Source organism: Arctopsyche grandis, chromosome 6, assembly GCF_051622035.1.
Source record: "Arctopsyche grandis isolate Sample6627 chromosome 6, ASM5162203v2, whole genome shotgun sequence".
Taxonomy (NCBI): domain Eukaryota; kingdom Metazoa; phylum Arthropoda; class Insecta; order Trichoptera; family Hydropsychidae; genus Arctopsyche; species Arctopsyche grandis.
The window spans coordinates 20,620,274-20,636,140 of NC_135360.1; the positions used below are offsets into that span (position 1 = coordinate 20,620,274).

General features: G+C 29.4%; 2 protein-coding genes across 4 annotated transcripts in view; both read left to right on the top strand.

Moving 5' to 3' along the window:
- LOC143912710 (fatty acyl-CoA reductase wat-like) overlaps nt 1-6,779 on the top strand; it is a 30,846-nt gene extending 24,067 nt beyond the window's left edge. For 2 of the 3 annotated variants that reach the window (XM_077432013.1, XM_077432012.1), the window contains exons 3-12: nt 1,916-2,009; nt 3,401-3,523; nt 3,637-3,821; nt 4,877-4,963; nt 5,048-5,157; nt 5,237-5,298; nt 5,372-5,488; nt 5,607-5,739; nt 5,992-6,172; nt 6,242-6,779. In XM_077432013.1, coding sequence (XP_077288139.1) covers nt 1,916-2,009; nt 3,401-3,523; nt 3,637-3,821; nt 4,877-4,963; nt 5,048-5,157; nt 5,237-5,298; nt 5,372-5,488; nt 5,607-5,739; nt 5,992-6,172; nt 6,242-6,593 — 1,444 coding nt within the window. In that variant the 3' untranslated portion in view covers nt 6,594-6,779. The remainder of the gene's footprint in view (nt 1-1,915; nt 2,010-3,400; nt 3,524-3,636; nt 3,822-4,876; nt 4,964-5,047; nt 5,158-5,236; nt 5,299-5,371; nt 5,489-5,606; nt 5,740-5,991; nt 6,173-6,241) is intronic. The other variant, XM_077432014.1, reaches the window with a different exon arrangement.
- A 3,490-nt stretch (nt 6,780-10,269) lies between these two features.
- On the top strand, nt 10,270-15,721 carry LOC143913292 (putative inorganic phosphate cotransporter). The gene is made up of 11 exons (XM_077432986.1): nt 10,270-10,378; nt 10,545-10,681; nt 10,929-11,108; nt 11,181-11,319; nt 13,078-13,295; nt 13,382-13,531; nt 13,602-13,734; nt 14,270-14,394; nt 15,005-15,124; nt 15,197-15,329; nt 15,432-15,721. Exons 1-11 carry the CDS (start codon nt 10,321-10,323, stop codon nt 15,482-15,484), a joined length of 1,446 nt encoding a protein of 481 aa, XP_077289112.1. The 5' UTR covers nt 10,270-10,320; the 3' UTR covers nt 15,485-15,721.
- Nucleotides 15,722-15,867: the final 146 nt, after the last annotated feature.

Consider the following 15,867-nt stretch of genomic DNA (forward strand, 5'->3'; position numbering starts at 1 on the left):
GTTTTGTTTTAAACCTCTTAAAATTTTGTTCGAACTCTTAAACTGACGTAGAGTAAAAAATATAATCCAAATTAGTTAATATTATTAATTTTTAGAAAATTATTATCATATACAACGTATAATACCTACATACAAGTACAGGCCGCGAACTGGCTTAATTATATAAATCTATTATAATAACGTGCGAAATTTATTTGCCTCATGTATAATGAATGATTGATTAAACAAGTCTAGCATACATTAAATGTAAGAAATTATAATCGGATTATAAGTTCACGCGCATGCGCAGAAGGTTTTGCGCCTGTCACAAATATAGTACCTGCAAATAGCCAATAATTCGCAGATATAGTACCTGTAAATAGCCACAACCATAAATAAATGTACGTAGTTAAGTATGAATCTGGGCTGTATGTCGGCAAGTTTAAAACAAGAAAGATTAAGATAAATTCATGCTTGGAATTCCATATTAAATTTAGTTTTCCAGCTACTACGTGGTATTACGTCATGCCCGTTGTTACTGGAACAGTTGGTGCTTTATGTCCCTAATAATTATGTGCGTAGTAGACATCATCATTTGATGGTTGTACCTCCTGCTCGCACAGTTCTTTTTCGAATGGCTCCTATTCCAAGAGCTATTCGACTTCTCAATGAAATCGTTGCTGCTGAGCCTGAATGCAATATTTTCCACCTTAGTGAGCGTAAATTATCGGATATTATTCTAAGCTATTTGTCTGGTAGTCTGCACTCATCATTATTTTCATAATTACATGTGATGTATGAGTGGAATTTTGATCTACTAATTTGGGACTCACAGCGATATTTTGTATTTTCAGTTGGTTCTTATTTATTGGAACTGGCTGTAGGTGCAGGACAATCCCTTCTTTGTATTTTATTACTTGAAATTTTTATTAATCCGCTACTATTTTAATGCTTTATTGTTTTTTATGATTGTATTAAATTTATTTTTATTTGTGTACATATATATATATATATATATTTTTTTTTTTTTTGACCATTGTGGTACATTAAAGATTCCTGTAATGTCACAATGATCCAAACTTAATGTATTAATAAATTATTGGATACGATGTATTTTTAGATTTTTGATATTCTTCGATTCGGGCCTCACGGGGATGTTTTGTGGTCACGGTTTGTTCTTGTACATATGTAAATATGTACGTACATATATATATTGGTGCTGACTGTTGATACTAGACATTCTTAATTTTTCTTCTTATATTTTTAAATATTATAATGTGTATGTTGTGCGACTAATTCTATTGCTCCAACTTTTGTTTTTTATGAATTGTATGTATGTGCATATACATATGTATTTAATTTCTGTATAGTTAAATATTTTGTTTCTTTTCTGTTATATTTTTGATCATTGTGGCTCATTAGGAATTCCTGTAATTTCACAATGGTCCAAACTTTTAATAAATAAATAAATAATTTAAAAGGATTTGTATAAGGTATGTGAATAAATTACAATTTGCATAGCACTCTTATAAAACTTGGAATAGTTTTGTAGAAATGAAGTTGTCTTATGACTTTGGGATTTTTTTTCGTACGAAAGTCTGGTGAAAAATGAGTGGCTTAATAAGACTTTTATAATGAGGCAATTTTTTTATGACTACTTTGAAGTTAGCACGCATGAAAATATTGACAGTTAATCTGACGTCAAAGTATTTTGATATATTTAGTACCTACATACATATACTGGGGTCAAGTGTAGGCATATTCAAAACGAATGAATTCAATACTCGTTTTTTTTTTATTCTATACATCCGGGATTTTTTCTTTAATATATAGGTATAATATGTTGTACACATCCTCATAGTTCTGAACAATAATAAATTCTATTCTGCTATTGTGTTATCGTAATTATTAATTTTTAATTTTTATATATTTCCAGAACTTGTTATGGTCTTAAGAAGTTGATAATTTTAGCCAGACCCAAAAAAGGCAAAGAAATCGATAAACGGTTTGAAGAGCAGTTTTCAGATCCGGTAAGACAATTTTTATACAAATATGAATATTATTAAGTGCATTAATTGATTAAATAAATTAATTTGCAAACGAGACGTAATTGTATGCAAGTTGTTATTATTATTATCATATATGTATGTACATATGGCTTCTTATACATATATGTATATATATTTGAAATCATTGAAGTGTCATTATGCCACAAATCTGACAGGCAGACACGATCAATGATTATTATTGTAGAAATTATACAAGGAAGAATTGAATAACGCGATGACTTGAAAAATCGTCAGTACCTTCGTAAGATTGTCGGCTCAAACGCTATATGTATTCACAGAACGACCTCACTTTCTATCGTTCGTTAAATTCGCTATAAAAAATCAGTTTGCGTTCGACTTACGAATGTGGCTCCGATGTTTGGGAATTTTCGCTAATTTTGTGTAGAGCCCATAATAAAAAAAAAACTCGCCAAATGTGTTCCAAGTCATTCAAAATTCTAAAAAATATGTGCATACATCTTACAATATGATATATGTATGTATACATATTTTCAATAAAATAATATATCTATTACTCGTGTGATGTAATATATGTATTAATCGTCTTGATGCTAGTAATGGATAATATCGAATTTAAATACTTTAAAAAACAAGAAAATAAAATGGAAAGAAAAAAAAATGTTGAAAAACTTGTATTATATGTGTATATATGTATGTATGTACATGTCTCTCCGTAAGTTCTAAGATGCCCAATTTTATGAATAGGTAGGTTTATAAAATTCCAATATAAAAAATATATTTGTTTATAAAAAATTACGCTCATTGTAAGAATTTAAGTTCATTTTAATATAGCAATGTATTGTGATTTTCTTTGTGTGATATAATTTATTTTATTTTTATTTTTAGAAACTTTTTTGGTGTCAATGCTATCTATGTGCGTTGTAATGCTGTTTGTTTGTTTTTTTGTTTAAATAAACAAATTAGTAATTTATAATATAATAGTTAGTAACCTTTGAATTGTTAGGAAATGTAAAAAAAAATACATAAAAACAAAATGACGAGTTTGGAATCAAAACTCATTAAATATACGAATGACAATTTTATATTGGAAATTTATTTTATTTTTTGTATAATTTATTATATTTAAAGTAGAACATGGCACAGTTTTCACATTCAGGTATAATCTTTGTAGTTTAAGATTCAAAATGTTGTACATATATTAAATGAATTAAATCCATCTTGATGAAAATTGTCATTATGTTTGACATTATTTGTATATATTATAAATTATATATTCAAATTGAAAACATTTTTACAAAAAAAGAAAAAAAAAATTAATGAAAGAAAGAGAATTTAATCGTATTCAAATATTTAAGTTTATTAGGAAATATTTTCATTTTATTATCCTGCAGTTGTACGAAAAGTTAACAAGAGAGAGGCCTAATTTCATGGAAAAATTCTGGTTCGTGTCTGGCGATATTGGATCTTTGAATTTGGGTCTAAGTAAAGAGGACTACGAACAGATATGCAAAGAGGTTACTAAAATTTGTATTTAAATATTTTTCATATATTAAGATAGTCTGTATAGTGTGTATGCAAAGGTATTATCTCACGTATGTATTAATATATTTGGATTTTTGACTTGCAGACTACTATCATATTCCACATAGCAGCTACGGTGAGGTTCGATGAAGCTCTGAAATTGGCTGTGAATGTGAACGTTCGTGGTACCAGGGAAGTAGTTCTTCTAGCCAAGCAGTGTCCTCAGTTGGCTGCTTTCCTTCACGTGTCGACAGCATACTCCAATTGCATCATCAAAAACATCGAGGAAAAGTATGATACGCTTTGTTTATATTGTAGCGTGTGCGATTACGTATTCCAAAACGTGCATCATTAGTTTGTCCTTGTCGCACTTACCAACTTACATACATGTTTGAAAATCAATCCTTCTCTTTCATTCTACCTAGTAGTATGACATTATACTGTATGTAAGTACTGGTCGACTATCTTTCTGCATATTGTTAATATAATAGTTCGTCAAAATAATGAATGGACGATTTGCTTAATGTTTTAAATTGAAAAAATACTACTTCACTGGATCTTGGTAAAATAAAATTAGCTTGAGATTACCTTAAAAACAAGTACTCTGGTTTATCATAAAAACGATAACAGATGTGTCTTATTTATTTTTCAAATAAATTAAAATAATATTTCAGGAATCTTTAATATGATTTTTTTCAAAAACTTAATTCCTAATCAGTTGGCGTAGCTACCGTGCCCGCAGACCCCGCAATGCGGGGGGGAAGCGCGCCTTTTTCACGGATTTTTTAATTTGTTTCGTAATTTTTTTAAAAGCTACTCTTATTTTTCAACCTATTTGTACTATATGTGTATGTACATACATTAAAATATTTTATCCTCATTGTGTAATTGATCTATGACAATATGGCTAGAAGACTACCGTCTTTTTCCATCTTTTGAACGTCAGTGCCAGTTCAACATATTAGCTGAGAATTCTCTTATTCTTGTATATATTTTTTAAATGTGTAAACAATAAAACAAAATTATATGATTAAAACCAATAAAATTTATAAATTTTTCGCTGTCACCATTAACAGGTGGGAAGTTTTTAAGGAAAATTCACCATCAGTTACTTTAAACAGATTGTGCACTGCTTGTTGGTCGTCCAGATTAAACTATTGATGCACTTTGATATATAGGTACATATACCGATACGTAACAAGGTATAAATTATTAATTTGGAAAGTTATTTTCCAAATATGAATATATGGAGTGGGGCGCCTTAAAATATTTTGCGGGGGGGGCACCAGGAATTCACGCTACGCCACTGTTTCTAATATAGTAATGTTTTTTTTGTTGTTTCATAGATTTTATGATTCTCCCATGAAACCAGAGAAATTGATCAATCTAGTCGATACTTTAGATGAGGATACTTTACAAAAAATAACGCCAATGTATGTATGCTAAATATTTGCATTTGCCATAGTGCTATAAATAATAATGACGATAAATTATAACGTATATTTACTTATGCATAGTTTGTTAGGAGAATTTCCGAATACATATGCGTATACAAAAGTAGCAGCTGAAAATGTTATCAGAGAGATGGCGAAAGGATTACCCCTAGCTGTCATACGACCTTCAATAAGTATTTCTTTTTATTTAATGAATTGTTTTATTTATTTAAATGATAATTCTAATTGCATGTAATAAATATGAATTTACAGTTGTTGGCACAGCTAAAGAGCCAATAGGAGGATGGATAGATAATGTTTATGGACCTACTGGGGTAAATTGATTTATTGTTTACACTAATTAATGAACTGAATTACTATATAGAATAATTTTTGAAATATTTTCAGGTAGTTGTAGGTGCAGGAATTGGCCTACTTCACTCGCTGCATTGTGATGAAAATGAAGTAGCTGATATAATTCCTGTTGACTATGTTATAAATGCGTGTTTGGTTATTACTTATGAGGTAATAAAATATTTTATTTTTATATTTATGTTAAATAAATGCAATTTATCATTTTAATTTAAGATACATGTACATCTTATTGTAATGATTTATGTTTTATAATTGTATTTCGTTGCAGATAGCTAAAGTACACGAAACACCCAATAAAGAAAAACTAGTTTTAGATGAAAATGGAACAGATACAAAAATTGTCGATCAGGATGTTCCAATTTACAATTATGTTAGTTCTAACCAAAAGCCATTATTATGGAGTAAGTAAAATTTATTACTATTCAATTTCAAAAGTTATATAATTAAAAATAAAACATGTAAATCAGATTTATTGAAAATGTATGTATGTATGTAGTGATCTACGTACATAACTAATTAATTTTTTACCTTTTAAGATCTTATTTGAACTAGTATTATCAATAGAAAAATTAATTTTATGCGTGTTTTAAAATTAACACTACGGAAAATATTTAGTTTGATTTATAATATAACAATGAATTTTGTTATTTCAGAGGATTTCATGAGAATAGTACAACATTATGGTATAAATATACCTTCGATGCTCAACATATGGATTTATGCTCTACGCTTAAATAAAAACTATACAATGCATGTGTTGTACGTTCTATTCTTCCATTTTATACCTGCATATATAGTTGACGGTATAAGCTATTGCATGAGGAAAAAACCGAGGTAAACATATCATTTTAATATTAAAACTCTTTCCAGGAAGTTGTATTAATTTTTGATCATTTTTTTTAGATTGGTAAAAGCTTATCAGAAAATAAATAAGTTTTCAAATGTTATATCATATTTTTGCACGCAGAGATGGTATTTCAAAACAGATAATGTTCAAAATATGGTTAAGAATATGTCGCCAGGTGACGAAGCTTTGTTTGAATGTGATATTTCTGGTTTGAATTGGGAAGACTTTTTGAACACGTATGTTCGTGGAATCAGGGTTTATCTGATAAAAGATCCGATGGAAACTGTCGAAAGTGCTCAAAAACGATACAGGATATTGAAACTTGGCCATTTTACCATTTGCACCGTAGTCATTCTAAGCTTGATAAGAATGTTTATGTTCTTCATAAAGTTAACAAATATATTTTGATTTGCTCTAAGTAATTAATATTAGCTTGCGCGTGTTTTGGACCGTGATATTTTTATGATTGATTTATTATAATATTATAGATATAATATTTGCCACAGTTCTCTTGTAAATAAAAATGTGTATTTTTAATTTATGTATTTTTGTAGATTGATGTTATATTTAATTGAAATAAAATATTTGACAGGTAAAAATTTTGTTTTTAATTGACTATTTCTATAGGTCAATAGGAAAAATATTATGTATTGGGTTTTAATAAAAAAAATAAATAGAATTGTGCGAATAAAAGTTTGTAATGAAATTTAATTTAATTTATAATTTTTTTACATATACCAGGAGGGCCTGACAGGTACACCGCAATGCTCTTTCCTAGACAATTAATTACAAATATTGTAGCATTTTTATCACATAAATCACTGTATTTCAAGAGGCTGCAGAACGAAATTAACAATTAATTAATCCATTGAGACATTTATGGATTTAGACTTGTATATACATTTTTATATATTGTACATAAATCAAACTCAGATATTTGTGACAGCAGGTAGGATCATTTTTGCCGATTTGAGGAAACGTTTCAATGAAAATCAGATACATTGGCAAACTGTGATAAGACTTGGAGTCACAAATATCCAATTCTGACCAGCTGTATTAAAGATTAGCATGAGATCGAACCCGGTGACCTCTCGGTGCTAAACATAGACGCAACCACCGAGCCATACTGCTGGCTTTTAATATTCAAAATCAAGTTTTACTTTCGATTTTGAGTACATATTATTATTTAATGTACAATTTTGAAACATTAAAATTTTTATTTGTTTTACATAATATGTATACTGTTTTATACTATGGAGAAGTCAAGAAATAATGCGACGTCAAAGAAAGATTTTCCGAATTTTCAGGCCAAGGTTTGATCTGGAAAATTGTTCAAATGTCATCGAAGTGCACATTTGTATTAAAGTATTAAAGATTAGCACGGGATCGAACCCGTGAATCTCTCAGTGCTAAGCATAAACGCAACCACCGAGTAATACTGCTGGCTGAAATATTTTACTGACAAATTTGCTCCATTTCTCAATTGATTTGTTTGAACTTGAGCAATAGTGGAATATTTCTTAGTGCTTTTTATTAAACATTTTTTAAGATTTTCAGTTCTGTAAAATTTTTAATTACAAAGAGTGTGCAAGTGCAGAGGTTCCAAAAAACCGCCCGAAAGAAAAGGCCGGTTTTCGTTTTTTTTACAAATAAAAAGCCGGTTGGCCGGTTTTCACCGGTTTCAGAAAATTAAGATTTTTTCAAGTGTAAAATTTTTATATCGAAAAATAAATGTGAATAGATATAATAATACATAGTGTACATACATATTATGCAAAAAAAATAGTTTTTTATAAATTAAATTGAGTTATAAACATTATGTACTTTCATAAGATCATTATTATATATTATTATTACAAATATTACAAATAATACAATTTGTATTATATATCACAGCCGTAAAATGGCAGATCCTAAATGCGCACAAATAATGAAATGCTTTAAATAAGCTACTATCAAGAATATATTATTAAAAAAATAATGTGTTACCTTGCAGAAAAACTATAATTGTGGAATCGTGAATAGATATAAAGAACACTGCTGAGATTCGCTTTGAGGTGCGCTTAACGTTAGTTATTAAGTTATTTTTACGCATCTGTTTAAGCTTTAAAATGCAAAAGCTTGTTAAACCGTTGCAAATTCTGAAACAAATTCATTAGTAACAAAAATTTTAAAGACATAATAAAAAGTAGGGTATATGGCCTCAAAATTCAAAGGGCTTCCAATTCCTTCGAAGAAAAATCGATTATATTCCAGAAATTCCCATGCAATTTGCAATAAAGCGTTCGAGTTTACGACTACTTTTTTTGTTGTCCAAGTCCAAGGTTTTGCGATAATAATGTTTTCTATACTTTTATACCTAAACTTGTGTAGGTCATTGAAACTACTTAAAATAATATTTTATTGGTTTATTACCTGTTCTTTGTCCATTACTAAATCTCAAAGAAACCGCTAAGTGCTGTACCATTTTTTGTGGTTCAAATAAATATACGCATATTACATATTAGAGTTTAGATATACATATACATTTATTTTGATCTTAATGGAAATTTTAAATTCATAATTTTTAGTTTTGAGGGAAAATACACGAATTAAAAAAAACCTTAAAAAGCCGGTTGATCGAGCCAAAAAAGCCGGTTTTCGATTTTTTGAAAAATGGTCAAAAAGCCGGCATTTTGGTTTCGGTTTAAACCGGCTTGGAAGCCCTAGACTAGACTGCAAATTACTGAGATATCAACCTATGAGTTTTAATTTAATTTTTATTATATGTACATACATATAAATATAGGTCAAACTTGATGTATGTATGTATAATAATAGCGCACACATTTTGTAAAACGATATACTACGGTGAGACTTAAAATATTATATACTGAATATTATCTGAGAAAGAATAATATCTATTATTTGAGTCTTATCTTAGGCTAATAAATGTATTTTACTCGTACGATTCGTACGATGGAATAATAGGATTACCGCGAGAGTCGTACGAACGAGAGTAGACCGTTTTTGTACGAGTGTTTGGTAAATTTACTTATGATGGCACTTTTCGTGGTTTGTTTTCCACTTCAAGGCCCCAATGAGGCTTATTACTTCAATATTATACGTAATATGTAAAAGAATTTTCCATTATGAAAATTTAAATTACATTTTTGTTTCAGTGAGCTATTATACATATATACATACGTATGTATGCATGTATTTATGTGTCGATGTATGTATATATACGTATATAATAAAAATAATAAATATAGTAAAAATATTATCATGATATCATTTTGTTACACAATACATTCTTCTGGTTGGTTCACTAAAACAAATTAAGAATTCCCATTTCATTTTAATTGAACAATTTGAGTGTTTGATTTATTGAAATATTCAAAGGAATTCGATATTGGGAAAAAAAATAAGAAAATATGTAATAATATTAAGAAAATATGAAATAAAATATGTAATAATATTTATTATACATATGTTAGAACATCTAATATATAATTTCGAAAGAGACTTTGTTTGCTGTTTGTTTGGTTGGTAAAATCCGTGACGTCATCGAACAAATGAATATTCTAATAAATTTAAATAAAATAAAACTATTCAAATAAATTGAAATAAAATAAAACTATTCAAATAAATTAAAAAAAAACAAAACTATTCAAATAAATTTAATAAAATGTTTACTATTAGATTAGCCATGTTTAAGGGGTTTATATTATAAATACCGAGCGAAGCCGGGTAAAACCACTAGTAACTAATATTATACGAATATAATGAATCGATCGATTGAGCGATACATTTAGGAGTGTGGGAATATTTACATATACATATACATTCTTGATTTATGTCATAAGTGATTTTATCTATTTATGCCAGTTTATATTTATCCCATACCAAAAATTAAATATGAAATTGTACGACCGAAAGAGATTAAATTGAAACGAGCTTTTTGGAATCAAATTTTTAAGACAATAATTTATGACATGGCTCAGGGAAACCGTGCATGAATTGGTGTACGATGTGTATACTGTAAACCGGTCAAAGCAACTGATAATTTTAGTATAAAACGCTTGGGACTGCATAATGAAATGTTTAGTTGTAATTTTCCTGCTGAAGTGCTGAAATATTAAATTAAATTAAAATGATAGGCGAGGAAAAAGTGAAGAACGATTACAACACTGTGGGGGATGACATCAAAAGTATGAACATTCATTTATTTAAAACGTAGTTGCAATTTTGAAACAGTTTATGTGTATTTTTTTTTGCGGAAGCTATAGCATATTTTTAGAAAAGTAGTTCATACAAATTTATTTAAGAATTGCTCGCTTTTAATGAAAATGTTTGTGATATAACTTTATATTACAGGTTATGGTTTTGGACACAGACAAGTTCAGATATTCTTAATTTTTACTATAATGTCTATGGGATACGTTATCAGAACATCTATGAGTGTTAGTGTTATAGCTATGACAGACACTTCTAATAACAGTACATTTTGGGAGGTTGGTAGTTTTCATTTTAAATATGTGTGATGCATAACATTATTTAATAATATTATTATTTAAATTAATAAATTATTAATTTAATTTGATTTATAAATTAAATTAATTTGATTTGATAATATAATCCCATTATTTATATATTGTTTTCATTATTTTTGTATTATCTACATTATTTATTTATATGGACGATAGGATTCTTCGTATCGTCTGGAATAAAATTTATTATAATATTATTTTTACAATTTAGGTATATGAATGGGACAAAAAAACACAAGATTATATATTGAGTTCATTTTTTTGGGGTTACATGATCATGCAGATACCAGCAGGACAAATGACACAGAAGCTAGGAGGGAAAATTTTACTGGTTTGCGCTATGGTTGCAAACGGACTTATATTTCTAGCTTTGCCGATTGCTATAAGAATGGTAACTATGGTTTTTGAATTAGTTTTATAGTACGGTATTTTTTCATTATAGTTTATTTAATTTTTGGATTAGGGAGGCTGGAAAGCTGCCTTCGTACTGAGGGCTCTTCAAGGTTTGACTCAGTCTTGTATGATGCCATCGATACATACGCTTTTAGGGAAATGGGCTCCAGTAAACGAACGCAGCAGATTAGGAAATTTTGTGATTGCAGGTAAAATTTTATAAATATTTCCATGCATACATACATATATGTATGTAGATATGTATTTCATGGGTGCACACCAATTTCAGAACCAAGGACGTTAAAGTGGGGAAGCCTGTAAGCAAAAATATATGTAAATATGTACATAGACACCAAATTGACGAGAGAGGGGGGGAGGGGTACAGGGTATGCAAATAATTAGGGCCCCGCTTCATAAAAGGCCCGGTCGCAATATTCGATAATATATGTATATGTATTTTAGAAAGTATGCATATTTCAGAAATAATTGATATTTTTACATCGAAGAAAGTCCGAGAGGCTGAAACAGGGCCGCGCCAACCATATGTACAAATGTGTGTAACGTACACAGGCAACCAAAATATAATGGCGGCCGAAAAAAATTATATTCATTGAAAATACGAAACAACACATCGTAATTTTAAAATCCATTTAGGTTGTTTTGTTGTATACTTGTAGATTACTGTTGCAAGTTACAACTTGTAACACACCCAAACTACAATTCGGGGAAATAACGGGATGGCAAGTATAGCTTCGGTCCGTATAGAGCTAGGTCTTTTATGTTCTATTATCTTTGCGACTGCCAGATGTACATATTTCTTCAAGGATGTTGAGTATTGGTTGGTCATCGAAAGAAGTGTCCTAGATGTAGGATTGGGAGTAAAAACACTATATTTTCATGAATGAACTTGAAAACGTTCAGTCTCTTGTCATCTGGTCCTGTTCAGAACTAAACGTTTTGGTTTTTTGTCTGTTTTTCAGGTTAATTTTTGTTGTAATTAAAATCTTCAACACTATATTTATCACAAGCTAAGATTTTTGCACTACTCGCATGCATTTTTTTTTTAATAATATGATTTATACAAATGTTGATAAAATTAAAGAGCGGCCGATTTAAGTTTGCACACAGGCGGCCGAACTCTTAGGCACGTCCCTGGGCTAACATATTTACAAATCAATATATAATATACGATGCGGTGCAAACGATAGAAAAGCGCCAGACAGACTGAACCACAGATTAACGACACGTGTACCTTATGCGTGCGCACTGCTCGCACTTACACTAAGTGAAATCTACCCGAAGTCCCGACATACCTACCCTGTATACGTTATGTGTGCTTCTGATACTTAAATTCAGATTTTTTACTTAATAAATTATTAAAAACTCGCCAGAAAGATTCAACTCAATTTTAATAATTACCATTTTAATAATTGTATCTGTGCTCATCGAAAGGTTACTCGTCATCTGATGTGCAATTTTTCATTTGTGAAGTCGAGAATTGCGTTTAAAGCAGCCATCCAGTTAATCTGTGGTTCAATCTGTCTGGCGCTTTTCGATCGTTTGCACCAAACCCATAATATAATATAATATCACAATATAAGTTTTCAAAATATTACTCTTATTTGTATTTGAAAATATTATCAAATTTTATAGTCGATTGTAATTTAAATACGCATAACATTTTTCTGATACTCTATTTCATAAACACATTTACTAGGTTGGGTCAATTGTTTTAATTATTTTTTTAAAATTGTACATGGGCTCGGTTTTTCTTTCGACGCCCCTGAGTACTAGTATGGCAATCCTCTCCTTTAGAGACACGCAGTCCTAGTTCCTGAAGTTGTAAGAAGTTTTCTCTGAATAAGCTTAGCTTATTTTGACTTTTTTGGTTTTGAACTTTTTGATTTTTAATGTCTTCAACACATAAAAACATGAATAAATGTAACTATTTAAGTTTTTATTTATAGGAGGACCTTTTGGAACGATCATTGGAATGCCATTGTCAGGTTTCCTATGTCAGCATTACGGTTGGCCTGTAACGTTTCAGCTTATAGGGGCTATGGCTATTACAATGGGCTTTATTTGGTTTTGGTTTGGATCAGATAGTCCAGCTAAACATCAAAAAATATCCAACGAGGAGAAATTATACATACAAACATCATTGGGACAGACTTCTAAGCCAAAGGTATTATATATATGTATACATATATTGACATATTGGTATACATTTTTTGATTATTTTATTTTTAATAAAAAACATATAATACATAGATTTTGAAAACACCATGGAAATCGTTTGCAACAAGTGTGCCTTTTTGGGCTTTGCTTTGTACACACATCGGTTGCAATTGGTCGTTTGTGACGTTGCTATTGGAGATTCCGAGTTACATGAAAATGGCTCTAGGTATTAATATGCAACAGGTGAGTTTAATGAATTTCAATGAGTTTTAATTACGATTTATCTTGTACAAATGTAAGTTTATTCTTTCAGAGCGGTTTATATTCAGCGATGCCTTTCATAGCTATGTGGCTTTTTGGAATGTTTATAAGTGTTGTGGCAGATTACTTGATCAATCAGAAAATATTCACTATTACTACAACTAGAAAGTTCTGCAATACTATAGGTAATCTTTATAAAATTTGCATGTTGAGATATATAATAAGTTAATTTTGTAAGTACTAGCTGAACCCTGCATGCGTTGCAATGCCACAATAACGCATGCAATTCCCGTTCCCGTTCTCGTTCCCGTTCCCTTTCCCGTTCTCGTTCCCGTTCCTATTTTTCGGAACAACGCAGGCAGCGAGCGCCCTGGTCGCGACGCGAAAGCATTTGAAATTATAGCGAATGACACTTATTCCCGTTTTTCCCGTTTCCGTTCCCGTTTTTTCCCATTTTTTTTCACAGTAATCTTCCCGGACATGCATACAACAAATCCTGAAAGTTCCATCGTAATCGCTTCAGTGGCTTAGGAGCCTATTAGAGACACACACACACACACAGACATTCTTTTATATATACATATATATATATATATATATATATATATATATATATATATATATATATATATATATATATATATATATATATATATATATATATATATATATATATATATATATATATATATGAAAAAAAACTTATGTTTAAAATTCTAGGCACTTGGGGGACTGGTTCTGGATTAATTATCTTATCTTATATACCAACAAGCAATGTAATTTGGTGTTTAACCATTTTAACAGTATCTGTAGGAATGAGTTCTGCATGCAACGTTGGACTAATGGTAATATTAATCAAATTTCATATAAAAACTGTCTCGTGCTACGATTTTATAAATTCAAGTTATATGTATATCTAATATATATTTTCGAAAGAGACTTTGTATTTATGTATGTTTGTTTGTTTGTTTGTTTGTTTGTTTGGTTCGTAGAATCCGTGACGTTCAATTTAATAAAAAACAAATGAGTATTCAAATAAATTTAAATAAAATAAAACTATTCAAATAAATTTAATAAAATGTTTACTATTAGATTGGCCATGTTTAATCGGTGTATATTACAAATACCGAGTGAAGCCGGGTAAAAACACTAGTATATAATTAATGATACATAGATTCAATGCACTATAATTTGTGGTTCGGTGATTATTGGTCACAAAGCCCTTGCCCAAAGGTAACTAAAATCTGTATAACGGAACATTTGGCAGCCGCAAAGTCCATCATACAAACGAGAACTCGAGTGCCAAATATTCCATATTCGTGATTTTCATGGCAAAAATTGTCTATCGTGATGTGACTAATAATCCAATTATCATACTCTGTATAACATAGTTATAATATACCTATTATATTATTGAAATCTGATATATAATTATTCTTAAATAATCAATTTAAGATGAACCATATTGATCTTGCACCAAATTTTGCTGGAGTGATGATGGGTATTACAAACTCGATATCCAATGCGATTGGGGTTTTTGCACCAATATCTGTTGGTCAAATTCTTAAAGATACGGTCAGTACATTTGTATTTTTTTATGAGTATGTATGACTTTTTTAAAATTAAACATAAAGTTTGCGTTTACAGTCTGATCCCATTCAATGGCGCATGGTTTTCTTTATAACGGTCATAATTAATTCCGCTATGAATTTGGTGTTCCTTATATTTGGTTCAGCGGAAAAGCAAGATTGGAATGAACCAGAATTGTTGGAAGATGTTGGTAAGTAATTTTCAAATTGTTTTAGATTTTTTGATTTTTACATAATTTATTATGACTTTATTTATTGAATTTAACAATTTTTTATATTTTTTTTAAATGAAGAATTTGAAGAGAGAAAATTGAATGAAAACATCAAAAGCGAACAACTAAAATAAAATTATGGAAATAATTTTAGTTATTTTAAGACTACTAAGCATACAAGAAATTACTGTGATATATTATTATATGTTTTAAGATATGATTACATATATGTATTTATGTTGTATTATTGGATATATAATATATATAATTTTTAGCACATGTATATTTATAGTAACGAAATATGTACGAAGTCTTTGACGAAGCCTGTTTTATCATTATTTTTTATAATAGATAATCACAATAAATTATTGAAATGAATTATTTTATTTCCGTTCCAAAAAATATTCCATTTCCCACTTCAATAAAACGATGTATTCGCACATACATACATACATACATACATGTATGTGGGTATACGACATTTAGAAATCAGAATTAATTTCTAATATTATCTAAA

Bases quoted from the DNA above. Each gene is read 5' to 3' on its own strand.
- LOC143913292 (XM_077432986.1), top strand. From the start codon at position 10,321: ATGATAGGCGAGGAAAAAGTGAAGAACGATTACAACACTGTGGGGGAT. The intron at 10,379-10,544 runs GTATGAACATTC...TTTATATTACAG, and splicing joins TGTGGGGGATGACATCAAAA to GTTATGGTTTTGGACACAGA. The intron at 14,395-15,004 runs GTAATATTAATC...AATCAATTTAAG, and splicing joins CATGCAACGTTGGACTAATG to ATGAACCATATTGATCTTGC.